General features: G+C 39.4%; 6 protein-coding genes and 2 pseudogenes across 6 annotated transcripts; 4 read left to right on the top strand and 4 right to left on the bottom strand.

Moving 5' to 3' along the window:
* Positions 1 to 205: 205 nt before the first annotated feature.
* Positions 206 to 1,454, top strand: LOC101293862. The gene is made up of 2 exons (XM_004294988.1): positions 206 to 460; positions 905 to 1,454. Exons 1-2 carry the CDS (start codon positions 343 to 345, stop codon positions 1,204 to 1,206), a joined length of 420 nt encoding a protein of 139 aa, XP_004295036.1. The 5' UTR covers positions 206 to 342; the 3' UTR covers positions 1,207 to 1,454.
* A 225-nt stretch (positions 1,455 to 1,679) lies between these two features.
* Positions 1,680 to 4,540, top strand: LOC101301767 (annotated as a pseudogene).
* Positions 4,541 to 5,446: 906 nt separating this feature from the next.
* On the top strand, positions 5,447 to 7,068 carry LOC101301476 (cytochrome P450 71A25-like). The gene is made up of 2 exons (XM_004296169.1): positions 5,447 to 6,328; positions 6,415 to 7,068. Exons 1-2 carry the CDS (start codon positions 5,447 to 5,449, stop codon positions 7,066 to 7,068), a joined length of 1,536 nt encoding a protein of 511 aa, XP_004296217.1.
* Positions 7,069 to 8,871: 1,803 nt separating this feature from the next.
* LOC101301182 lies at positions 8,872 to 10,258 on the bottom strand (annotated as a pseudogene).
* Positions 10,259 to 12,069: 1,811 nt separating this feature from the next.
* LOC101293568 (craniofacial development protein 1-like) lies at positions 12,070 to 14,798 on the top strand. Its single transcript, XM_004294987.1, has 5 exons — positions 12,070 to 12,120; positions 12,964 to 13,047; positions 13,173 to 13,300; positions 13,379 to 13,588; positions 14,062 to 14,798. The coding sequence occupies exons 1-5, from the start codon at positions 12,078 to 12,080 to the stop codon at positions 14,422 to 14,424; spliced, it is 828 nt and encodes a 275-aa protein (XP_004295035.1). The 5' UTR covers positions 12,070 to 12,077; the 3' UTR covers positions 14,425 to 14,798.
* Positions 14,799 to 14,973: 175 nt separating this feature from the next.
* LOC101293278 (dihydrolipoyl dehydrogenase 1, mitochondrial-like) lies at positions 14,974 to 17,295 on the bottom strand. The gene is made up of 2 exons (XM_004294986.1): positions 16,991 to 17,295; positions 14,974 to 16,501 (listed from the first exon to the last, which is right to left on the bottom strand). Exons 1-2 carry the CDS (start codon positions 17,270 to 17,272, stop codon positions 15,251 to 15,253), a joined length of 1,533 nt encoding a protein of 510 aa, XP_004295034.1. The 5' UTR covers positions 17,273 to 17,295; the 3' UTR covers positions 14,974 to 15,250.
* A 675-nt stretch (positions 17,296 to 17,970) lies between these two features.
* On the bottom strand, positions 17,971 to 20,325 carry LOC101292980 (probable protein phosphatase 2C 13-like). The gene is made up of 2 exons (XM_004294985.1): positions 20,045 to 20,325; positions 17,971 to 19,167 (listed from the first exon to the last, which is right to left on the bottom strand). The coding sequence occupies exons 1-2, from the start codon at positions 20,219 to 20,221 to the stop codon at positions 18,187 to 18,189; spliced, it is 1,158 nt and encodes a 385-aa protein (XP_004295033.1). The 5' UTR covers positions 20,222 to 20,325; the 3' UTR covers positions 17,971 to 18,186.
* A 2,751-nt stretch (positions 20,326 to 23,076) lies between these two features.
* On the bottom strand, positions 23,077 to 26,579 carry LOC101300897 (probable beta-1,3-galactosyltransferase 16-like). Its single transcript, XM_004296168.1, has 7 exons — positions 25,808 to 26,579; positions 25,431 to 25,666; positions 25,046 to 25,324; positions 24,409 to 24,537; positions 24,087 to 24,263; positions 23,887 to 23,994; positions 23,077 to 23,658 (listed from the first exon to the last, which is right to left on the bottom strand). Exons 1-7 carry the CDS (start codon positions 26,577 to 26,579, stop codon positions 23,452 to 23,454), a joined length of 1,908 nt encoding a protein of 635 aa, XP_004296216.1. The 3' UTR covers positions 23,077 to 23,451.
* Between the last annotated feature and the right edge of the window lie 454 nt (positions 26,580 to 27,033).

Below are 27,033 nucleotides of genomic sequence, written 5' to 3'. Positions count from 1 at the left end.
AGCCTCTATGTATGTTTTGTGGATGGGTGGTGGGGTTTCGGAGATAAAAGAAGGGGGAGATAAAAATTTGCATTCGCATCGAGGAAATCATGTCGACCTGTCTTTTAGTTTTATAAAAAGAAAAAAGAAAAAAAAATGTTGGGCCTTTTCGTCCAAGTTGACCCCGAAAGATGGAAATAAAAGGCCCAGGCCCTGAACGGAAATCAGGCATGCTAGGTTAGGCAACGTGTGGAGGATATGTCGGTTCTCCCTCCGTCTATAAAAGCCATAGATATATCCTTTCACAACAAAAAGAAGAAAAGCCACATATAGATCTGGATCTAAAAACCCCCAGGTGCAACCATGACCGAATTCTTCATACACAAGAAGGATTTGGATCTGGATGATCCCCGACGGTGGTTGAGGCCGACAGACCCCGAAGACCAAGTATTCTGGGACAAAGGTCTTGTCTCCGTTTCAGGTATGTGATCATTGTTTCATATAATATATTGATGATTTATTTGTTTTCTGTTTTGGGTTTTGTCTCGGTTTCATGTATGTTGTTTTGTTTTGTTTCAGTTTTAATATTTGTGAATTGTTTCGGTTTCATCTGTTTTGTTTTATTTTGGTTCAGTTTTAGTTTATGGGAATTGATTCGGTTTTCGGATGATAAGTTTTTGGTTGTTCGGAGAGGAACACTGCTGTTTGATAATCCTATTATGAGCCATTGTTCCCAATCTATACATGGATTTTTTGATGTTTTTTTATTTTTATTTTTATTTGGACCTAGTTACCAAACAGAAAGTTTCTAGTCAAAAAAGGTTGAGAGATCTTGTGTAATTGCTTTCATTTATGCTAGAGTTGTGCCTGTGTATCTGTTTGTTTATGGGATCATAGCTGTGTTTTTTGTTTTCTGTCTCTACAGGTTTGGAACATCTTGCGGCCTTAAAAAAGAAAGGGGTCAAGATACAAATACCATTGAAGCTGTCTTCTGTGCAAGAACAAAATCAAAGCATCTGGTACCGGCCTAGTCTTCCTTTTAAGAGAAAAGCAAAACCACTTGGTTATTATCCTTCTTGCACAATGGTTGGTGATACTGGTTACTGTCATGCACAGCCTTCTTCTCATTCGGCCATTAGGTCTTGCAACAGTTGTGGTATCACCCACTCGCGTCGACATTGTCCCCTTAACCCTGATCAGGGTGATCCAGAGACAGCGCCAAAATAATGATGCCGGCATCGCCAACAGTTCATGCCGAAGGGATCATGGATGTTATATATTATTTATGCGAACTCTGTTTAGATACATATTATTTATGCCAACTTTGTTAAATCTGTCACTAATGCAGTACTAGATCTTTAATGTCATGTCAATGGTGCTTGTATAAATTCTGACTTTTAATGCATTGTAAATATAGGACCTTCCCATGAATCCAATCCATATCTTCTTATTGTTGTTCTTTATTGCTTGACAACATATTACTGAAAGGAAACTTGAATGTTTAAGCTTGAATGTTCATGTACATGGTTCATTTGGCAAGTGTCATGAAGACCATTCCGGTGCTTTTGCTTTGTTTATACGTCACATATATGACTTTGCTTTCTGTGCTTGCATCTGCAAGTAACTTGGGTTTTTACCAAAATTGGCAACCGTTAGATTCTACGCTTTTCAGATACTCGGTTGTTGATTCTCATTCACTGATGGCTTTCATCAATGCCCGTCGGTAATGAAACTTAGGAAATGCTTATAGAAACTAGCCTAGTAATTCTAGAACACAGTAAGTTCAAGCTTCATCCCTTCATGCCTCAAAGGTGTAGTGCGATACGCATAACATGGCAGCGTGGGCACCCAAACTCCTGGTTGCATGCCAAGCCGGGAGTTCAAAACATTCATAAATGATAAACAGGGATTAGAGCATTGAAGCTTACATTCTTATCTCTTATTTTACTGCCGCAACTTTATCCCAATACAACAAAGCCGAAATCTCAGAAAGAAAAGGAATTAGAGCTGATTTACATCTTGCTGAATTTACTACCAGACATCTTCTCCGACTCGAAAAGTATGTGATTTATAAGTCCCCTAGCAGCACTGAAAAACAATGAAAATTATACAGCGCACCCGGTGCGCCGCGCACCCGTCTTCAAACTTTTGATTCAGCATCATTTCTTCTGTTGACAGAGGGGTTCTAACAGCAGTTCAAACATTATCATCTACAGCTTTATGTGCAGTTATATACTCAATACTTGGGGGTCAGCCGTTGTTGATTCTTGGAGTTGCAAAGCCAACTGTTATTATGTACACATTCATGTTTAATTTTGCTAAAAATAGGCCGGAGTTGGGATCAAAGCTCTTCTTAGCATGGACTGCATAGTATCATCTTCTCCCTCGATGTTAACAAATGGATTGATTTACCGATGTCTGTTGTTAAGATTTCTCTATCAATGATCGATCATCTTTCTTTTAGCCAACTTTTTCAACCTTGCGCCTATTTATATGTGTGCAGGGTATGCATGTGGAAAGCAGTATTGTTGTTCCTGTTGGCTATATTAGGGGCTTGCTCTATTATAAACAGATTCACTCGTCTTGCTGGAGAGTTATTTGGCCTTCTTATTGCAATGCTCTTCATGCAGGAAGCTATCAAAGTAAGGCATTCTTCTCTTTTTATCCATGCATTTCTGGATGAGTGAAATTTACATGCTTCCTATGCCCGGTTCTTTGGAGTTTTGTTAGTTCTATTACTGATGGCTTATGTCCAAATCTATTCTAGACTTGTAGTTATAATTCTGAATTTTGACAGGGACTTGTTGAGGAGTTTCGCATACCTGAAAGAGAAAACCCAAATTCAATTCAGTTTCAACCTTCATGGAGATTTGCAAATGGGATGTTTGCTCTGGTCCTGTCATTTGGTCTTCTACTCACTTCGTTGAAGAGCAGAAAAGCAAGGTCTTGGCGATATGGGTCTGGTAAGTCTTTGTAACTAGTTGTACAGGATTGTATAACTTTTAGTTTGCTGCCAAGGGGATTAATCTAATTACATTTTTATTTCGTACAGGGTCACTGCGAGGTTTTATAGCAGATTACGGTGTACAATTGATGGTATTGATCTGGTCCGCCATTTCCAATATACCAACTGGAAGTGGAAGTGTTCCAAAAGAACTTCCAAGGCGCCTCTTCAGTCCAAATCCATGGTCATCAGGAGCTTACGAGAATTGGACTGTCATCAAGGCATTGCTACTTGAATTTTGTATCTTTTCTCACTTGGTTTTCAGCTTGAAACATGAGGTAGTAATGGTCTGTGGTAACATTACAGGACATGCTAGATGTGCCAGTGCTTTATATAATTGGAGCATTCATTCCGGCAACAATGATCGTGGTGCTCTACTATTTTGACTACAGTGTAGCTTCTCAACTGGCTCAGCAGAAAGAATTTAATTTGAGAAAAGCCACCTTCTTTCCATTATGATCTACTTCTCTTGGGGTTCATGGTACGCAGATCTTCTTCTCGATATTCACTTTTGTTAACCTTCCCCCCTTCTAGAAGTTCTGTGAATGCAAAACAAATTGCACTCTTATCCATTTGGTCTGAGATTGAGAGGTTTTTGCTACATTACAGGTCAATATGTGGTCTGATAGGAATACCTCCAGCGAATGGTGTCATACCACAATCTTTTATGCATACTAGAAGTTTGGCCACACTGAAGCATCAGGTAGGCATATCAAATAAAATTAACAAAGTCTTGTTTTGCTTCGATTTCTGATACTTTCCTACCAGACATGTTAAAGTGGCTCAACGAGTCGACCTAACTGGTCTGTGTGTTGTAATAAGAGATTATAAGTTTAATACCATCTCAATTTCTCTTCAACCACGACCCTTTAAAATCTTAGAAGTGTTCAGAATATGGAGATGCACATATTTACACATTCCAACTCATTCACAGTTGCTATGACGTTCATATTGACTTCACTGCAATATTTGCTTCTGCTGCAGTTACCTCGCAATCGGCTTGTAGCAGCAGCAAGGAAATGTATGAGAAACAATGCAAGCTTGGGTCAAGTACATGGAGGCATGCAAAAAGCATATCAACAGATGCAAACCCCACTAATATATCAGGAACTTTCAGCTCGGGTATAGTGACTTTGATACGCTATCACCACTTTCTTCTTTTGTTCGTTCACATCTCAAACAAATTTTAAAATGTCAGTCATTGCTGAACATCTCTTTTACATAAACAAGCACAAGGGCTAAAGGAATTGAAGGATTCAACTATTCAAATGGCTTCAAGCATGGGAAACATGGACGCTCCAGTTGATGAGACGGTGTTTGATGTTGAGAAAGATATAGATGATTTATTACCTGTTGAGGTGAAAGAACAGCGGCTCAGCAACTTGCTTCAAGCTATACTTGTAGGAGGATGTGTTGGAGCCATGCCTTTTCTTAAAACGATCTTCAGTACTATGGGGTTATTTTGCCTTCATGGCGGTTGAAAGCTTACCAGGAAACCAGTTCTGGGAGAGGATTCTTTTGCTCTTCACAGTTCCTAGTAGAAGATACAAGTATTGACTCTGATCGTTCAAGCCTTTGGAATTTAATTATCATTTGATCATAAAAGCTTGGGAATTTCTCAACCTCCTCTTTTCCTAGCAAGGGTTTGATTCATCTTCCTTACATAAAACCCTAGAGGGGAGATGTTATTGTTTGCAAGCTCTTTCATGCATGCATGCGAATCTTGGCAATCATGGCCGACCCGACATGTAACACATGTTATCTCTTATTTTGTGCTTTGCATTCACTGCAATATATAGTTCGGCAGTCGGCACAACTAACATATGATGGAAAACAACGAGTGGCTACATGACGAACTTCTCTTTCGTATGATCTTGGGAAGCTGGCAACTCCAACCAGCATCTGAACTGTCCTCGTTCATCTTTTGCCATTTTTGACAGTGCAGAGTGCGAGAAATATTGGGTATAGGTTATTTTCTGATATCTTTCTCTCAATTATTTAAAAGATTGGATGCTAAAGTTTCGAGGACAGTTGTTGTAAATGATAGATCTGGAAGAAACTGCAGGTCTCAATCTCACCGGAACAATTTACTGTACTATGATCTCCTCCACAAGTTTCAAGATTCTACATACTTATATGAGTTCTATCGCACTATAAGCAAAACGGCATCTCTTGTGAGGTAGACGCATCAGGTTAAGTCAGTTACTAATCAATTAGGCTAAAACGAACAAAATATATAGTATCATTTTCTTTAATCACTATCACTGCTCGATCAGCAACGATTACCTTCAAGAAATTATATTTGTGGTTACAAGTTGATTGAATTACGTACATCGCTTATATTTTTCTTTTGTTGCCCACCTGAGATCAACCACGTACATAGCTAGGCATATATATATAATCACTTGCGCGCATATATGGAAGAAGATATCCAAGTATACACCAATGAATCTGCTGCTCATAATGGCGGAGCTGATCAACAATGAAACCCTATCACTAATACTTGTTGCCATTTTCTTCATTCTCCTATACAGGTGGTCTTCCACTTCCACTACTACAAGCCCACCACCTTCTCCACCGAAACTCCCTATCATCGGTAACCTTCACCAACTAGGCTCACCGTTGGTCTCACCTACATCTCTCACTTCAAGCCTTGTCTCAAGTCCATGGCCCTCTCATGCTCCTCCACTTCGGAAGCGTCCCCTCGTCGTCTCCTCCGCCGAGGCTGCTCAGGCAATCGTGAAAACGCATGACCTCGCGTTCTCCAGCAGGCCCAAGTCCACCGTCCTCGGAAAGCTTCTCTACAACGCAAACGATGTGGCCACGGCGCCTTACGGTGAGTACTGGAGGCAGATGAAGAGCATCTGCGTGTTGAATCTCTTGAACAAGAAAAGGGTTCGGTCATTCCGCGACGTTAGGGAAGACGAAACCAAAGCCATGATCCATCAGATAAGGGATTCAAAAGGAGTAGTGAATTTGAGGGACTTGCTTATGACGCTAACAAACAATGTGGTCTCGAGAGTGGCTCTAGGGAAGAGTTACTACAGCGATGGGGTTTTTAAAGAGCTTTCGAATGAGCATACGGAGTTACTTGGAAGTCTATATGTTGGCGACTACATTCCATGGCTTGGTTGGTTGGACCGTGTCACTGGTTTGGACGCGAAACTAGACAGAGTGGCTAAATGGTTTGATGATTTCTTGGATGTAGTTATTCAAGAGCATATGGATAGTACCGTTCAGAAGGCGGAGGACGAAAAGGATTTTGTGGACGTTTTACTAGAGATTCAGCAGCAAAACTCTCTAGGTTTTCGTATTGACAGAATTAGCATAAAGGGTGTCATCTTGGTACGTATCTCTCTTTCTCACTCTCTAGAGTTACATATATAGCATATGTTTACATCATACTAATTGTTAATATTGCTAATCTGTAGGATATGTTTCTTGCTGGAACTGATACCACAGCTACACTCGCAGAATGGACCATGGCTGAGATCATAAAGCACCCAAAGGTCATGAGCAAATTGCAGACTGAAATTAGGGCTGTCAACAAAGGTAAAGAAGACATATTAACAGAGGATGTTGTGATCGATATGCACTACCTAAAGGCAGTGATCAAGGAGACTCTTAGCTTACATCCTCCACTTCCCCTACTATTGCCTAGGCAGACGACCCAAGATGTTAACTTAAATGGTTACAACATTAAAGCCGACACACAAGTCATATTAAATGCTTGGCAAATCGGTAGAGATCCAAAGTCGTACAGTTACAAACCGCACGATTTTGAGCCAGAAAGATTCTTGAATCCTAATAGTACTGGTACAAATTATATAGGAAATGACTTTGAGTTGATTCCGTTCGGCGCAGGCAGGAGGAGGTGTCCGGGGATTCAGTTTTCTACAGCTGTTAATGAGATCACTCTAGCAAATTTACTGCACAAGTTTGATTGGACATTGCCTGGTGGAGTAAGAAGCGAGGATCTAGACATTACTGAAACATTTGGTTCAACAGTTCACAAAAAACAGCCGCTTAAAGCCTTTGCCACACCATATTCATCAGCTTACTCACTTCGGATTCGAATATATTGAGCGATCAAACACATCAGATCGATGAACTGCTTTGCTTTAGTTAAGAAGTTACTGTATACTACCAACCCTAAAATAATCACGGTTTTAGCTTCTTCTATTAACGAACAGATCTCGCGCGTGACTCAACTAGCTAGCTAGCTTAATTGGTTATTGCTCGATCTGTTTGTCATATGTTTAAGGACCTAATGTTTAATTAATTTTCTTTTCCCAGTCATGATTATGAAAACATAAGGGTGATGATGATTATGAATAGCTATTGAGCGAGTGCCACAGCTTCTCTCTCATTATACGCGTACGTATACTAAAGGTCTAACATGATTTCACTGTTGATTTCGTTTGTTTAATACCTTATCTGAATTGGAAAATTCTAGTATACCATATGGTATAGCATACCTCACAAAATGTGTGGCTATCATTGATTAAAAAAGTAATTAAATGACTATGTAATGACCATTTACATCTTCAAAAGCCCCTATGTGCCATATAATTATTTGCAATATGTATGAGTTCACTGTTGAATTAGGAAAGTGGGTTTAGTATCAATACCGAAACACATGTGCATATGCAAACACACACGATAGCTGGTGCAATACTAGAAGAGAAGCTAGATTCATGTTAAATGACTTAAATCTTTCAGCTGCAAATGTGAACTTCAATTTCAGGCAAGTGTTTAAAATGCTTTGCAAATACATTACTAATACTTATGGCGGGCTTCAGTAGACAGCAGCTCGATCAGCATTATAGGAATATAGCTCTTCTTCGTCTCCTCGGAATGACTTAGTTATATTCAACACCCTAAGAACATCTTCAACAGTTTTCCTAAAATTTCTCTAAAATGGGGAAGCAAAAGCTAAATTCTCCAAAAAAAGTTATGCTCAAAATCCAACAGCTTCTCCATTTTGGAGATTTCGGCATTTAATACAACAATAAAATATCTATATCATCATTAATTATAACAAAAAAATATTATATATTAAATATCTCCAACAGCTTCTCTATTTTCTCGATTTCCTCGATTTTTGGGAATATAAGCATTTTTTAGGTCCAACAGCTTCCCCATCTCATTCTCTAAAATTGGGATGAAAAAGAAAGAGAGGAGTCTTCATTCCCCAAATTTGCAGCAAAGCCTTCATTCTCCAAAATTAAATTTTTCACGTGCTCCAACAAGAAAAAACAACAATAGAATATTTTATTGGGTATTTTATTATTACAGTAAAATATATAATGTTTTTTTTGCTATAATTAATGATGATATAGTAAATTTTATTATTGTTTTAAATGCCGAAATCTCCAAAATGGAGAAGCTGTTAAATTTTGATCATAATTTTTTTTTGTTGAGATTTAGCTTTTGTTTCCTTATTTTAGAGAAATTTTAGGAAAACTGTTGGAGATGCTCTAAGCTAATAATTCTTGTGTTTTCAACGGAGTTATAAATGCTAACACTTATAACTCTGATAAAAACACAATCTATGAGGTGCATTAACAGTCACCACTGACGAGTGTCCTTATGTCGATGATTATTGTTCTTCCCATCTTTCAATACTCCATACAGTTATTTGTGGTCGAAAAACACGTACTAAAGCTTTCTACTATAAATTTGATTGGAGGACCAACAATTATTATAGATTTTTGTGACAAAGAAAACAATTATTATTGGTTTCAACAAATAGTTCTAGATAAAAGAAAAGGTAGATGCAGAGAAAATCTCAAACTAACTCAGCTTCACATCTATCTTCTCTTTATTTGCTTGAGACCTAAACCAAATAATTTAACCGAACCCGACCCCCAAGTAAGTGGTTTGGTTTATGTCCTTGGTTCCTTGACCATACTAGTCACTCGGTTACGGGTGTTGATATACATGTTTGCAGTTGTGGTACGCTTAGGGGTTAAGCTTAGGCCAGAACTGACCCAACTCGGGCGCACCCGTTTGAGGAACTCGGTGTCAGTTTCAAGTCCAATTAAGACTTCCTTGGTTGAAGTAATGGACGCCTCTATTCCATTAGCATCTCTGGTGTCCGTGAAAATAACTACATTGTTGAAGTCAAGTCCCGGCATCCCCATCGACACCCATAATGGTCTTCCCCATCCGAAATCACTATCATACAAAGGAAAATTACACAAAATAGTGAAGACAGATGTAATGCTACCTTCACTACTACTCCCGTGATCATCTTCACCCTGTTGTAGTTTTCTGATGTAGACCTTATCGATCTTTCTTATTGCTTCTCTAACCTGCCTTGCTAGGCCATAACATTCTTCCCCAGTATTCAACAAAGAAGGAATTGAATCGGCAAGAGTGATGATATTTCCGAAAATGTGTGGCGCCAAAGGTGGATCTAACTTGCGACGCAGGTTCACAACCTGGCTCACTTTGTGCAACTTCTGATTGTCATGAATACCATAATCAGTTGTATCAGCCACCAAACAGCTCCAGATGAAAGCTGTCAAGGTCTCGACTCTCGTTGGGCGTTCGAGTTGCTCATATTTTGCTCGAAGCTGCTCTATGTTGGATGCATCAAACACAAACCTCTTTGTCACTAACTTTTTCTTTGCTAGACCAGAGATGGTCTCAGGGTCTGCAACCAACTTGGGTGGGAAGAGTGTTGCAGAAACGAATTCCGGACAAGATATCTCGGCTTGGTGATCTCCGAGGGCTCGTAGGGTAGTTGCTGCCCAGGCTTTGCTGAACATGAGAGTTGATAATCCATCTGCAATCTTGTGAGAAACGCATTGACCAATAGCAAACCCTCCGCACTCAAACACGTTGAGCTGCACACCAAAACGGATTTGATTATCACTGTCATCAAGTTGAAATGGAACCAACTTGGTGAGTTCGTCGGGGATTGGATTTCAGAGAAAGTCGGACAGTATGCAGTTGCTAACGTGAGCTTTAAGGTAAGGAATGCCCTGGTCGTTGCAGTCTACATACATGTTGTCATGGGCACGTACTCCTGCTAGGGGATAAAAGAGGGTCAAGACGTCAGCTAACGACTTCTTAAGGTGGTTGGAAATTCCGGTGATGTTGGGTTGTGTCTCACCATTGAATTACAAAAAAGAGGATAAAAAAAGAATACATATTGGGAGTTGTGATTTGATCGAGAAAGGAAAGCCGGTAACGGCGAAGATTGTCAGGGGTCGGAGAAGAGGGTTTGATAATCTCCTTGGAGATTACTTGCACTTCAAGCTTCATACCGGCTAAGCTATATGGATCTTCTGATGAACTTGATTCAGTTGCATCTGATTGTGGTTATGGTGTTAGTATACCATAACTTAATTATGTTCTTAAGTATAGACTTAAGCCAAGTAAATATTGGTCCGGAGAGATTGATAGTACGTCCTCCAAATCACATGGCTGATTTGGTATACCTGTCCCTAAGTTGTAGAAAATGTTAGCGACTGATTGAGAGTCCTCATATGAAAGTTTTTAAGAGAAAGAGATCGATGTTGAATTGTCATGATCAAAGTGAATAGCACAGCTTGCTATATATACATGAATAGAGAGTCCTCTAGACTAGAATCAAAGATGGTGTGTGTGTATATATACTTGTATAAACTTGTCTTGAACGTACTGCATGCTGATATGTACGTGTGAGGTTGAGACTCCATCATCATCGTGGCCTCTTGAATGATCATAGAGAGCTTGAATTCGGTGGTTCTGTCTTGTCAACTGCATTCATATGGAGAATCATGCGGACTGAGGTGGTCATATAATAAGAGAGTAAGATCGATGAACTCATTATAAGAGAGTATGTAATGATCACATTGTCACCAAGTGACTAAAAATCTTATGGGAATTGTGCTAGCTCCTACAGTTGAAAATGTTACCCTAGCTAGACTGGTGGAGTTGTTCTTGAGTTTGCGTGAGTTTGTTTTCAGAAAATTCTTGCTCATCTTACAAAGGAAAACAATTCGCAACGACACAATTATAAGCACCGCATAACTTAATGAAAAAGACTGTGTGGCCTTGTATGGAAAAGGTTGGAATCAACCAGAACCACATAACTCATGAACAAAACATGCTTAACACATGGCTAAGGGCGTATGATATCAAAATGGCTTATCATATCATCTCTTACAACCCAACAAGCTTTTTTATGTATAGAGTATCTGATTACTCATCATATGAACATATCAGATGTTGGAGGAAACTAATAATTAGATTAAATAATTTGATACTTATCCATGGATGGTAACATTAGGGGTCGTCATATTCAGATACAATATCTAACAATCTATGAATAAACGTTTCTTGCAAATTGATGTCAATGTGAACGTTGGTTGACTTCTTAATGTAATTTATTTCTCTTTTCAAAAATTTATGTCAATGTGATTGTTCATTAATAGCGGTCAAAGTTACTGGAAGCAAGAGAAACTTATCAGGCACATCTTTTTCACATAACTGCTCATTAAGAAATCCACTCCATGGTTGTTGTTGTTGTTCAATGTTCAATGTTAAATGTGTCATTCATTTAGAAACACCGTTTCCAAAATTGAATGATCGATTGTGTATGAATAGGGTTTGTTTTAGAGAATGGGTTCTTCAAGAAATGGGTTTCTACAATTTTGCATATATATGACTCAATGAATAATGGTTCCCGAAGGGACATGAATAGGATCTGATGTGATTGTTTATCCTAATTTTTAGTCTGATATTGTCATAAGACTGAATTAGCAACCACTACAAGATAGTCTAGTGTTTTTTGTCTACTTAGGTGTGTTCCCCAACTTAGGTTCGAACCCCGATATTATCAAAAGTGGCCAGGGGAGGGGCTACAATGCCCTGCTGGCTGATCGGGCCTCTAGTGGATTAGTCTTTAAGCCTATGAAATCTCTAAGGTACCGCGAAGTTGTTTAAAAAAGAGTAGCAGACTCAATGAGCTCATTATATGAATTGGGCCTTTATGTGAAAGAAGCCCAAATACAATATATGCCCGCGAAACCCAATAACAGACTCCTCTCCTCTGTAAATATAGCTCTTCATAGACTGACTGCACTTTTCTTCGTCTTCCATGGCTTCCACCTCCACCTACCGATTCGACGCCTCTACCTCAGGTACCCTCTTCTTTACATGGGTTCTGCATGTTCAATCAATGGGTTTTTTGCCTTTTTGGTTTAAGAAAATCCATTGGTTTTCAACGACGGAAACACAAAACTGAACCCTAATGTAATTTTGCTTCTGTTTTCTTAACAAGAATCGCTATTTCAATCCTTATTTACAAAGTGATTGATGAGTTGATTGAGTCTGTAAGTAGCTAAGTTGATGTGGCATTGAAGCATTTTGTAGATTCATGAATTGAGATGCTTAATTTTCTGTTTGGTATAGGGGTGGAAAACTGTGTGCTCGATTACCCAATTCGTAGAATAGTAAATTGGCTTGAAAAGTTTCGGGTTTTCAGCTGCATTATCAACTCTTTCATGGGTTTGAAGCCTTTGTTGTTGTAGATTCTTGTCATCTCAAACACAAAGAATCGAGGCTATAACCTCTCTCTGTGTCTTTAGTCTTAATTAACTCAAAATTGGTAAGAGTAGCATTTCAAAAATTTGAGGATCAGCATCCCATAGTTGAAAACCTATAGTTGTCAGATGATATCAGTGCTTGATGTCCGGAGATAGTCCACAACTATTGAAAACCTATAGTTTTATCATGTTTTGAAGTTGTTATACAAGATCGTTAGACATGAGAGGTGTTTATTCTATGAATTGGGCTGGTTTTCCTACTTCTAGTTGAATCATTGTTGATGATTTGCTCCTTCAAAGCTACAACCTAGATTTCTACCATTGAGGCAGGCACTGCCAGGACTAGTGATACTCTTACCAGAATTTCTTGGTAGCCAGTTTGGATGCAGTTCTCTGTTCCCCCTACTTATGGTTCAGTTATTTGTTTTCTTGTTTCAGGTAGTGCAAGTGATAAGGATGGCATTGAGTCTGCAAATGGAGCTGCTACTCTTCCAAGCTCAAACGCCAAACCTGACGAAACTGGTCAGAAATTCTTCTCATTCACAAACGCGTGTTACTTCAATTCCTGTTCTTCTGTTTGGTTTATCTCTACAATATTACATCTTTCTGTTTATCAGAAGGTTTAATGTTCTTTCTTGTCTTGATAGATGTAAATGCCCGGGTAGATGCTGTGTGGGAGCAAATGAATAAAGGAATATCTAATAAGAATTTCAAGGATTTATTAAAGAAATCGCATTCACCTGCGAATAAAACTCCAAAGAAGGCATCATCTGATGTGAGGATTTCCTCATGCTCCCTGTTTGCGTTGGAATTATAATGGCTAGAATTGATCTCTTACTGACGTATTTCTCAGGGTTGGAAGGCATATCTTGGCCTGGCACCAAAGAAGACAGAGTCCCCAAAAGAAGATCTATCACAGAAGGGATCAAGTGTCTTACAGAACAAATCTAGTGATATTGTCATGCAGGACAGCTCTAGTGAAAATGCCAGGAAGCTAGCCGCTGCTGCTCTCGTAGAAGTTAAGGATGCTGGAGCTGCAGCATCAGGTAGAGGGAAAGTTGAGGTAAGTACATTGTTTTGTTCTGCTTTTTGGCACTCTGGTGGCATAGGTGGGCTCTTACAGGATTCTGAGGCCTGTCTGCATAAAATTGGCTTTTCTCTAAAATGGACCCTTTGATTAGTGACTATATTTGATGAGATGCATGCCATTGAAGTTATAATATAAATCTATCGGTATGTACTTAAGTACCTGCCCATCTTTTGCTACTCGAGTAGTCTCTTTTTTTTTCTTTTTTTTTTAGAAAGGTCTCGAGTAGTCTTTGTGATTGCCCAAAATTTTCCTTATTAATTGACCTGCTAAGTCCCAGACCTCAGTGATCTAAACCAAATTTTTATATATACCAGACAGCCATATCAATCATTATCTGTATGTAAAGCTGCATTTTTGTTTCAAGCCATCTTTTATCAGCTTGGTTAGTTTGTAAAATGAAGTAATAAAGTAAAAATCATATCCAACACATCTGTTCCTTTTTGTAGATCACAGAGGTCCGGGACTTCGCAGGTCAACAAATTGAAGTTAAAAAGCTTGTTGATGCTGATTCAAAGGAGGCATCTGATAAGGTCAAAGCTCATGCACCTTCAGCTGTTGATGCCATGCTTGAACAGATCAAGAAGAAACCAAAGCTCAGTGTGCTCGACAAGACGAAACAGGACTGGGGAGAGTTTAAGGAAGAAAAAGGATTGGACGAGGAGTTGGATGCTTACAAGAAGAGTTCCAACCAATATCTAGACAAGGTTTCCTTCTTGGAGCGAGCAGATTACCGGGAGTTTGAACGGGAAAGGGATGCACGGCTGGCTGTGCAGGCCAAAAGGAGGCCTGATATGCGGGAGGGTCCATAACTGCACAATTCAGGGTGCTCCCGAATGCCTGTACCAAACTGCCGAACTTACTATTTTGGAGAGGGTATGGACAGTTGTTGAATTTTCAGTATTATTTTTTGCTTTGATTTTATTAACAAAGTAAAAACAGAAGCCTACAAGTATTACGTAAGGAGGTACTGGGCATCATTTGCATCAGGTGTTCTCAACCAGCCTGGATTCTCTATGAGAGAGGAGAGTAAGGCATTAATTGTAAACTAGCTATTTTATTTGGATCAAGAGGGGTGGGATTGCAGGCTCAATTTTTTCTTATTATTGTCCTTGTACTGCAAAACAAATAATCATATGATGGTTTCTCTTCTGCATTGGCCATTCTTTACCTCATTACCTGCAATATTAGTATATTAAACATTTAAACCCGGAGTCGAGACAGAATGGGCAAATAAGAGGGGGATTGCTGACACTTGTATATTACATTATTACTACAGAACTTGGTCGCCAGAGGTCCTTTATATATGCTGCATCCTTCTACAAATTTGGAAGATTGGATGAACACAACAAACTAGTTGTACACGATCAAAATATCAGACACAAATAATCTCTTCGCTAGTTCTTTAAAGAAATCGAAGCTCTGCTTATGTTGTTATTCACATTGGGAAGCGAAAGCATAGTCATTCCCTTATTGTAACCAATAGGGACAGAAAACCTTGTAATCAAGTACTTTATCTGCTACCTTCAATGAAGGCCAAAATAACTAAATGGAAACTTCTTCACAAGTCATTCCAAAATTCTTTTAAAATAAAGGACAGTGAAAACAAGAGTAAAACTGTAAAAGTAATTAATTTTTCTAGATGTGAATTGCCTTGTCATAAGTAGCCATGGCAGCTTCCTTCAAGGCCTCGCTCATGGTTGGATGTGCATGGCAAACGCGAGCAATGTCCTCACTTGATGCATCATACTGCAATGCTATGGCTGCCTCATGAATGAGCTCTCCGGCGTTGGGTGCCATGATGTGTACTCCCAAGATCTTATCTGTTTCCGTCTCAGCCAAAATTTTGACTAGTCCTTCAGCATCATCTATTGCCTTGGCTCTGCTGTTTGCCAAGAATGGGAACTTTCCAACACGGTATTTGACGCCTAGGGCCTTCACTTGCTCCTCAGTCTTTCCAACAGATGCAACCTCAGGGTGAGTATAGACAACCCCAGGAACCTTGTCATAGTCCACATGGCCAACCTTACCAGCGATGAACTCCACACATGCAACCCCATCCTCCTCTGCCTTGTGGGCGAGCATAGGTCCAGGAATAACATCACCAATTGCATGAACACCAGGAACATTTGTTACAAACCTTTCATTCACTAAAATTCTCCCCATCTTGTCAGTTTCAACTCCTATCTTGTCCAAATCAAGCCCAGATGTAAATGGATTCCTACCAGCAGATACAAGAACAACATCGGCCTCAAGTGTGGTCTGTTCACCACCAGCTGCTGGTTCAAGGGTCAACTTCACACCATCTCCAGAAGCATCAACTCCTACCACCTTTGTTTTGAGCAAGAATTTCATCCCTTGCTTCTCAAGGGAACGCTGGAATTGCTTGCGGATTTCTGAATCCATTGATGGGACAATATCAGGTCCAAACTCAACAACAGTTATCTCAGAGCCAAGTCTACCCCACACGGAGCCCATCTCAAGACCAATATATCCAGCTCCAACAACCACAAGTTTCTTTGGGATTTCAGACAGAGCCAGAGCTCCAGTTGATGATACTATTTTCTTCTCATCAATAGTAATCCCGGGCAAAGACTTGACATCAGAACCAGTGGCAATGATGATATTTTTCCCTTTCACAACTGTATTCCCACCATCAATGGTGTCCACTGAAACCTCATTGGGGGAAATGAACTTTCCATAGCCTTTAACATAAGTAACCTTATTCTTCTTGAACAGACCTTCGATACCTTTTGTCAGATTAGACACAGCTTTGTCTTTCTGGCCCATCATGGCAGCCAAATCAATCTGAACATTGTCGAACTTAACACCATGACTTTTAAACGAATGCAGAGCTTCATGGTACATGTGCGACGAATGAAGAAGCGCCTGGACATTAAAAACCAACAGTTAGAGCTAAATTTCACAACCAACTCACACCCAACATTAACTCAAGGAAGCCAAAAAGACCACCAAGTAGCCAAAAAGAACAGCATTTACTTCACAGATGCAGTAACAGCAGTAAACTTACTACAAATACTTAGCAGCGGTCTCTCTTTTACCAAAAACTAAAAAAAAAAAAAAAAATAACAATTTTATGGCTTATTTACTTAATTGATCAAAGACTTACATGAAATTGGAACAAAACCAAGTAAATATGCACAATTTAACACAAAGTAACTTCAATTAGAACGAATAATCAGCTCAATCCAATCAAAATGAAACTAAATTCACAATCAAGCGAAAAATTAACATCTGATTGAACAATTAGATCTAACAGCAGTAAAATCAACCAACAAAATTATCATAATTTAACCACGAAGATACTCATAGATTACTAAACCCTAGCAAGACTGTAAAGAGAGATAGACAGATTACCTTGGAGGGTATGCAGCCGACATTGAGGCAGGTGCCGCCGAGAGCGCCGCGCTTCTCGATGCAGGTGGTCTTGAGACCGAGCTGCGCGGCCTTGATGGCGGCCACGTAGCCGCCGGGCCCGCCGCCGATGACGACGACGTCGTTCCCTTCAGATCCCGAGGAGGCGAAGCCGCGGGAGAAGGAGGTGAGGGAGAAGGAGTAGCGGACGGCCTCCAACGAAGTGTTGGAGAGGTTTCTCGAGAGCAGGTAGGCCTTGCGCCGAGCAAAGCTTGCCATCGCCATTTTTGCTTCTAGGGTTTTTTCTGGTCCAAGATTTGAGAGAGAGAGCTTTTGGCTTCGATCAAAGGCTGGACCTTTCAATTATACGACCCAAGCTTTTCAGTGTGAGCCTACGATGCCTTGCTTATACAATTTTTATTTTTTTGTTTATTTATTTATGTATTTTTCTGGTTTTTTTTTTTTATGATTTGTGTGTGAAGGTGCACTATACGGTTCATGGTGTGACCGTTGATCGTTTGCCACGTTGAAGGTGTAGAAATGAAACGTAATCGTGAACGTTGATCGTGATCATGATGAGGGCTTACCTTATTTGACCACTCTAATTGAGTTGGCAGATCAATTGATTTAGGTAAGAGAGCACAATTTTCAGTATTTTTATTTGTTTATTTTGGAGTTGACATTTTTATATAAAAAAAAGTAGGGACAAGTGTAGAAAATGGTAGCCTCATAGAGGCTCAGCAGATCATGAAATGGGATTGTTTGGTTTAGGAGGTGTGTGAGATGATGAGGTTATTTGTCTGCTACCAACTGAATCCAATCCTACTATGGACAGTGACAACAATTCTCACGCTTGTTTGGATTGAAATGAGGCATACCATAAGATCAGTTTTTCAGTTTAGAACTCAGTCTTCAGAGGTTTAGAACAGTTTCAGGTAATGCTCGAAGGTAAAAACACGCATGAGAAGAACAACAAAATATGAAACACAGGGTGAATCCAATCCATTTAAATCATGATTGTAAATTATGTTCACAGCTACAGCTCACTCAATTCAATTCCATAGTTCACCACTCGAGTACTACTTCTATCCTACAAAACTGCTGACCGCTTTGTTCAATAACTATCTGAAACAGCCACATACAGATAGAAGCCCATTTCCATTTGGAAATAGTAAATAGTGAATCAATTGGTTTTACATTCAATTGCCTTCTAGCAAGCTTCTCAACTTTGAAAAACTGCAGTTCCTTAATCTTGGTCCCTCAGAGCGAGACTTGACTGGACGATCAGGAGAAGAGAGGCATACAACAATAACAGTGAGGTTGTCAGATGCATGAAGGCGTAGCGCTTCTTTCACAAGTTCTCTGGCACACTGTTCTGGATCATTGTGCTTCCTCAGCTCACGCCTTACAAGACTCACCGCATATTGGCTAGACATGACATCCCATATGCCATCACAACTAAGTATCAGAAACTCATCATCCTCTGTTAACATACTCTGTTGAACATCTGGCTCAGCAATGAGAGGTGACGAGGAGCCAAGTGGTAATTTGAAGTCCCAATTTCCAAGGGTTCGGGTGACTGAAAGATAACCATTAAGATACCCATCATCAATATAACCACCCAACTGCTCGACCCGCCTACGTTCCGGCAAGTAAGTAGGCTTATGATCTTGGGACATATCAAATGCAACTCCTTTCCTACAAAGAACTGCCCGACAGTCACCAGCATTTGCTACGAGCAACTGCCTTCCAAGTACTAGGGCAGTCAATGCGGTGGTTCCACATGAAGCATCCACACTGTGTTCATCAGCCAAGGCCTGGTCTGCCAGTAAAAATGCTTTCTTATGTGAGTTCTCCAACTCTTTGAAGAAAGCACCATCAAAATCTACTGTGTGCGGAAAATCAGCATCTTCAAAAAATAGTCTCATGGCATTCCTCTTGATATAAGTAGCTGCTTCAGGCCCGCCATGCCCATCAAAAACTGCATAAAATGCACTCGGCAAGGAACTATTAAAGAGAGGCCCAACATGGGCAGATAGGTCGTCGATCCGTATGTGATCGTCATCCATGGAATGTCTTACTCCAATCTCACTATGGCTTCCTGAGTGAATCTTTGGAACAAACTTTACTGCAGGGGCCTCCATTACAGCATTAGCAATAGTCTCTGAGCACCTCACAACCTGATATAAAGAACAAAATTATATTAGTACAGGTGTCCTAAAACAGATCATACAGATACAAACAAATAACTAGTAGACCATTAAGACAACTGACTCGTACAGTTTCACCAGTACAATTTCTCTGTTCCTACATACCACAATTAAATAAGCTGCTGGATGCATCAAGTAATCCTCAACCAATTTCTCGATATAGTAAGATAAACCATAATCACTTCACATTAAGATGGCAAACCAGAAACCCATTAAACTCACTGATTTTCCTGGCCCACCCTCTACGCAAAATTTCAAGCTAACATGTAAGCAAACAAAAGAAACAACACAGAGATTCAAAACTCTAACAATTTTCCTGGCCCACCCTCTACGCAAAATTTCAAGCCAACATGTAAGCAAACAAAAGAAACTACACAGAGATTCAAAACTCTAACAAACAAATACAAAACCAAGTGCCCCACAACAAATTTCACACTTTAAAATCACCAACACATAATCAGAACTTGTCAGGTCTTTCTAGGTATCATAAAATCTACCGTGGGTGGTGTGGGGAACCAGAATTAAAGTCTGCTAGGCATTAAAGATTAAAACTTTACACTTGGAAATCACCAGGAAGAACAACCATGAAATCCAGAACAAACAGGGTACCAAAACAATCCTCTACTACACGCAATTCAGTTGACTCTATTCAACCCAATCAGATTCACAAAACCAAGTTCAATTTTTTATCATTCAATTTACAAAAACAAGCTGACCCTAAACATAAACATACAAGCAAAACCAAAATCAAAGACTAAATCTGACAAAAACCCAATACCAGAATTAAGCAAATTCACTAATTATTAACACAAACTCAAATCCAAGCTAAAGCAACAGAGTCACATACCGATTCGAAGCGCTTCACCTCGGCCGAAACCGTCTCGGAGACGCAGACCTCTCCGAAGCTCGGAGAAGAAGACGGCGGCGACCCCACGTCGATCTGCACGCGCCTGTACTTCACGTCCAGCAGGCTCTGCTGGCAAATAATCTCGGCCTCAGCCACCATATTCTGACTCACAATCATCTTCAAAATACTCTTCGGAAATTCTAGGGTTTTTTCTTCGGTAACGGAATTAGGGTTTTCTCTTTTCTTCGAATTCTGAATCGCTCTGGATTTTTTTGTGTTGCAAATGTGAAGCGAATGGGAGAGAGACTTGGGTTATTTAAAGGGGTTGAATTTGGAAATTACTGGCTGCAGCCAGTAGCACCGCCTCTGGGTTACCGGCACGTGCGCGTGGGTTGACGCGGGTTTGAGGTGGTTCCAGTGGGAGGCGTGAGTTACACGCGAGGGTAAATAGCACGTGATTGGCTGTATTTGGGGTGGTTTTGACGGTTCTGCCCCTGGCTTGGGGGTTAGCCTTGCGGCTGTTGGTTTCCGAATCCTACTTGGGAATGGAATTGTGAGGTTTTGGCTTTCCCTTTACGGGAGTGACAACTAAACAGTGTGGGGCAGTCTGGCTTGTGCCTCACGCCGTCTGTTACTCGTCGACGGGGTTTTTATTTCACCATAATATTAGGGATTTTTGTTGATATTTCGTGTTTTTATTGACACAATGGGTTATATTCTAGAAATCACATAACCATTTGATGCAATTTTGATCTTATGGTGCTGTTATGTTCGTTCGGTTTTACAAGTTAGAAGGATGTTAGATGTAACATGAATTGGTAGGAGGTTTTGGATTTCAAGGTTTCCAATAAACAAGAACGAGTTGCATGTCGTTATGTTTTCTTTAACTCTCAACCTGAAACAAAATCAAGTGAATATATTGTTAGGAGGTGTTGGATTTCAAGGTTCTCGATTCTCCATTGTTAACACTGCATCTTAGGCTCTTTATGGAGTTTTAGATCTCGAATTCAAAGTATAGGTCATTAACCCTGAAATGATTAAGTTTAAGATTTCGAGAGCTGCTTTCAAGAATGAGTCTATCTCTTTGATTTTGGAGTTTGAGTTGAGGTCCGAAATTCAATGTTTGCATGCAAATTTCTCCTTTATCATCAATTTAGTCATTAAAATGATCATCTCTAAGATTTAACACATAGCGTTCAAAGTATTCCTTTTATGACTACATTACTATTAATATTACTCAAGTTCTATAATAAACCAAAAAGTTTGATGAGCAAAATCATTGTGTAGATTATAGGTAGCTTTCAAATTGATCTAGCAGTTGATTTTGAGGGGGCCTCTTTAATTATACCAAACCAGTTTTCAAATCTAAGGAAGAGTATATCATTATCATTCAAGAATGATGAAGAAGAAATGTAGCTGAAAATTCTGCCCTCATTTCCCACATGATTTTCACAACAGGCTTAATTGATTTGAATGTTCCTTCCAAAACGCCATCAAATTATGCTAAACGTTTTCTGTGACTTTCATACTAGAAAAACCATTTTGATTAAAGAAATGAGTGACAATGAAACTTTTATTTTGGTGCTACTACGTTAGATTCAAATACAAAGGGGTTGCGTGCTTAATGGGGTTTAGCTTTTGTTAGTTGTTGCCTTGTTGGATTTTAAAGTGGCTGCCGTCACCATTTTGAGCACTTCGATTCCATTTATTTGTTCAAGGCCGAAGTCTTATCAAATTTACTTGGCTCACAAGTCTTCTTTCCTCCCAAGTCTTTTCTTCTATAGTTTTATGCAGCAAAAGCTTGTCCTTTTTTGTTATTGCTATCCAAATATCCAATGAAAAGTGTAAAGGAACTTGAGCAGAAAAGATTATCAACTAGCTAACCGTGATCAAGATGCTGAAATTTATCTTCTTGCCTTCAATTGTAAGGTTGAGTTTGGAAAAGTGCAAATACTCCTAGATAAAGCATGGAAGCACTAATGTCATAAAGGAGTATTGAAAGATAAAGAAAAAGGATTATGTGGAATAGGGGTGGATGGCACTGAAACTCTTAAAAACACCCTTCGAAGTTAGAAGTTAGAAGTTGGGCTTGGTTTGATGGTTAGTTTGGTTGCCTTGTAACTACCGGCGGCATCAAAATTAAATATATGTTGGTATGATTGAATCTAGCTAAATATGCGTGATATTTTGCCGAATTTGTGTCAAATTGGTTAGAATGAATAGTAATGATGACATCGTTTCACATTGCATAAATTAACCAAAGACTACGATCAATATTGGTCGCCCTTGAAGTTACTAGTTCCACACCAAGCCCAACCCTATTGGGGTGAACCGGTGAACTCAAAATTTGACTTGGTTTACTTCAATTTAGTTAAAACGAGTGAATCTAACTCTGCAGTTTCACCATCCAGATATTTCTTTACTTTTTACCTCAGTGTAATCTTGTTGAAGATTACTATCAAATTAAGCAATAAATTAGTAACCTAATAAGCACTTACTGAGTGAGGGAAGGGAGTAAAGAGTTGGTGAGGATTCCCTTAATCTCCATATCTTAAGTGAGTGGCAATCAGTCACTACACACCTAATCATATATGCCATTTCATCATACACTAGGCAGAAGAAAACCTCGAGTGGTATCTATCTCATGAGTGCTAGTTCAAAGCTAGAAAGTTCCTACAGTTTTTCAGTTACTCTGTTACCTATTTTCTACAAGAGGTGGCACCATGACAATCATGCGTAGAAATACCTCCTTTCGTTTTTGTTCATAGAAGTTTGGACGTGTGTTCATAGAAGTTTGGACGTGTCTTGACCACAATCTCTTGCCTTGCAGAGTCCTAACTCCCAAGTCCTATTCAATACCATCCAAAACTTCGAGTATCTTCCGCTTCATATTCTCTATCATATGCCATCTTCTGGTTCAACCAATCTCAGCTTGACAATCAATGGCATTGTGTTCTGGACTTGTCACATCAGCTTAAAAGTACAGAATGGTGACTTTCACAATAATTTGGTATCCAGAAAATAAAATTGAAGATACGTGTGATTTTGACACACTGATATGGGGCCTCACTATTGGTGCAGAGGTCAACTTATACCAACCCTCGAATCTTCTTTCATCATGACAAATGCACCACCAGCTTTCTAACGAGAGCAGACGATTAAGAGGTCACGTTGATCTAACAAGAACTTCTACCCAAAACCACGTCAGTCTTACTGTAAATGAATCAAGAATACCATGTAATCATCAAACAAGAAAAGAAGCTCGGCACAAAATTACTGTACAGTTGACAACTTTCTCTGACGTTCCCAAAACCCCATTAAGGGTCGACTTTGCTTGGTACAGTTTGCTGCAAATTAAGACTGGAGCTGACAAGAAGGAAGGAATTTGTGAGGCTGGTGTTGATGTGTTACTCACAGCAGTTGGCCTGGTGCTCTTTCTGCAGCTTCTCCCACAGGCATAACACCAATCTGGGGGTCTGGTAATGAGCAAGAATATAGTTTGACTCACATCCAGCATTGTAAAACCTTTCGTCCGTGACATAATTTACTTCTTGACCTCTGTTCTTGAATTGTTCAATCCATATTCCCATTGCAACATCCTCTAGTTTAAAAAGCTGGAGAAACATAATGCTAAGAGGTCAGTCTTAAGTATGATGGATCAACTCACTGCCTGATCCATTTCATACCCCTAATGCAATTCATTGAACAGTCCTTTTCTTTAGATACTATATAAACTTTTTTTTGAAAGATAAATATATGATGATACTAGTTCTACAAAATTGTTGCAGATCCTAGAAGAAATACAACTTAAAAACTGGATAATGTGTAACAAGCAAGTATACCTTGAGTTCCATTTCGTGGTGGCTACGAACAATGAATTTGCCGATGTCCCTAGAGATGATGTAACCTGGACCATGTGCCCATGGTGGGTAACCAGCATGTGGCCATTCCTGCCCAAAATGAACACTCATCAGAACCCAGCCAAAGAGTGATATTGAAGCAAATATAATGCATAAGAAATAATTTTCATATGCATATATACCTCATCACCAATGTACCATTTGCTGTCTTTGTCTCTGTCAGGTGATGATTCAAATGATATGAGACCATACAAGAGACCTTTATTTGCCTTTACCTTGAGGCTGGAGATGACCTCGTCTATTCTAACAAAAGCATCATCATCTGTTTTCATGATATATTTAGCAGGGAGAATTTTGGTCTGCAATTTTGAGATTAAGATCATTTGTAAGTTTCTAATACGTGCATGAATTATTCAAATAAGAAAAAAAAACTATACTTGCACGAAAGAATCATGACAATATGTAGATGCAGAATCATGAATAGTTCAGTTCGGAGGAACATACACCAAAAATGCAAATTGCAATTGTCTTCAGGCTTATCAAGCTGTAATAATCAACAAATGGCATCAGTTGGATATCTCCATACACTTGAGCCTCTCGCCACAGTTCAAAATTGACTGGACTGTTCTTGTGCTGCAGGTATGGAAAAAAAAAAGTTGAGTTTCTTGGTCAGAATTTCTTTTTTCTTGACCAAGTGATCTGTTGATGAGTAGCAGGACCAGAATGAAATCATCAATATTTTTGGAATAAAAGGACTATGTACAATAAATAACACAGTGAGCTCCCTCCACTACTACTAGGTTCATATACAAAAGCAACATGCTCTAAGCTAAGTACTAGAAACAGTTTTTACCCTCCCATTTCTATTCTAGAAACAGTTGCAAAAGATTCTATTAATGATCTTGAATAAATGCCAACATAAATCTCACACTTGAGGCACCACAAACACAGGACAGTTATTGCTAAATAACTGATCAGAGAAATTAATGATTATGACTCTTTTTTAATGAAAGTATGATTATGACTTAAGTTAGCAGACATTAATCTTTTCCTGGGCAAAACAAGAGGATGTAGAGGAATATCAGACTATATTATTGGTATAAGTAAACAAACAAGTACTACTCTGAAATGGTTCACTTACAAGGCCAATGAAAAATTGGACAGCCACATCCCCAGAACGTACAGCCTCGTACTGCATCCAAGTCCTCCTCAATGCCATTCTACGCTCAAAATTATTTCCTGTTGAGAAAACCCCAACCAATAACAAAAGCCTTTTCTTCATAAGGGGCGGAGCTTTCAGGTGCTCAACATCAACAACTAAATCATGATCCTCGGAAACAGGCAAGCCTTTAGCTAAGGCAGATAAGACATTCAAACCACCAGCCACTCTAACTTTGGAAACTGACCACGGTTCAAGTTTCTGCATTAAAAGTGGAGTGGACATAAGTAATATTTTCTCTATATGGAGTGATCTTTTGATAATTTAAATTCATAAATTTGATATTATCCATAAACTCATACCTTACCTCCCTATAAGCAAACGATGTTTCATGCCTGCCGTTCACAGTCATGTGGAATCCCTCTACACCAACCCACAATGTGGCAGTAAATGGATTCCCTTCAATGAATGGGAAATTAGCATCTCCATGAGCACTTACCCTGGAAACATTGGTGAACATGTCACTACTAGGCTGACTCACATTTAGAGATTCATCCAAAGAGCTTCTGACAACTTGTTCATTGCAAAGAACAAGTCCATCAACTGTTGAATTTGCCAAATTTTGTCAGATTTTTAGTTGCAAACTCTTTAATTGCTAAACAACATGTTTATCTAAGCAAGCAGAGCTAATGTGCTACAGAAAGAATTGCATTTGTACTAATACAGTTTAAATTTAAACTATACCTTTCAGATTGCTAGCAGATCTGTGAGAGGGACATCTTTCCTCTTTGCCCCAACCAAGTTCATTATTCCAACTGTTTTGGATAACAAATGGCTCCACTGTCATGTTGTCACCAGGAAGGCTGACATTGTAATGCAAGATGACAGGAGACTCGAGCTCTTCCGATAGTTGTGAGCCAAGAAGTTGAATCTGAAAGCTTTGCCCATCAGGAATGCCAACCAAAGAAATGGAAGAATCATCAATGAGGCCACAAGGGATTTCAAGAATATTCCCATCTCCTGATGCTATATTGCCGAGTGCATTTACAGAAAAAGGGCAGGGTTTGTCTTCTTGATCTTCACTTTTGTTCAGTTTTGAAGCCTTGTCCTTGTCAATTATAGAAAGCAAGTCCTTCCATGCGATCGAAGCCTCTTTTACCCCTTGAGCTGTTTCAGGCAAAGCATCAGACCTGCATAGTAGGGGACGCAAGTGACGCCATACAAGCAAGGCCCTTGACTCTTCGAAGATATCATGTGAAGCAAACAGATCATCGAGCCCATCAACCTCTACGAAATGTGGTTTCTTGAATGGTTTTGGCTGTGCTATCACTTTAACCTCAGGAAACGTCCCAAGAGACTCATTGTCAGGACTGTTTCCAAAGAATTCAGCAGCCGATTGCTTCGGTGACTGCAATGGTGGTTGCTTTGGGGGTTCAATTTTGGCAATGCTTCCGTAACGAAAAACCAATATCATAGCAAGAGCAATAATCAACAACCCTCCATACCACTTCCTCATTTTCGGTAAATGTCGAAACTGAAGCTTACAATAAAAAGACATTACTCCTCTTTGGCCTTTCTATAAGCTAGTGAGGATATAACCCAGTTCCTGAACTACCATATTCCACCATCTGCTTACACAAACACATTGAATAACTACTTCCATTATTAATAGCCAATCCACTGGAAAATTGAAGCCTAAATGCCTATTCCAATAATTGAATCTCATAATCCCAAAACCCAATAAAGACCAAAACTTTATGCTGCAGCTACACAAAATACACAAACCCTTCACTTAAATTTTGAATCTTTTCAGTAAGGATCTAGTTTTAGTGTCACTATCAAGCATGTATCAAACAAAGAAATGTGTGGTTGAATATTCACTATAGAATAAGCTTACTTCTTAAATGGGAGTTGGGTTCTTCGAATCTGAAGCAGAAGCAGAAGCACTCACAGTTTGCAGTGAAATCTAG

This window comes from Fragaria vesca, linkage group LG3 (genome assembly GCF_000184155.1).
Source record: "Fragaria vesca subsp. vesca linkage group LG3, FraVesHawaii_1.0, whole genome shotgun sequence".
In the NCBI taxonomy this organism is placed as follows: Eukaryota; Viridiplantae; Streptophyta; class Magnoliopsida; order Rosales; family Rosaceae; genus Fragaria; species Fragaria vesca.
The sequence above is the reverse complement of the archived record's forward strand: the minus strand, read 5'-3'. Positions and strand labels throughout refer to the sequence as shown.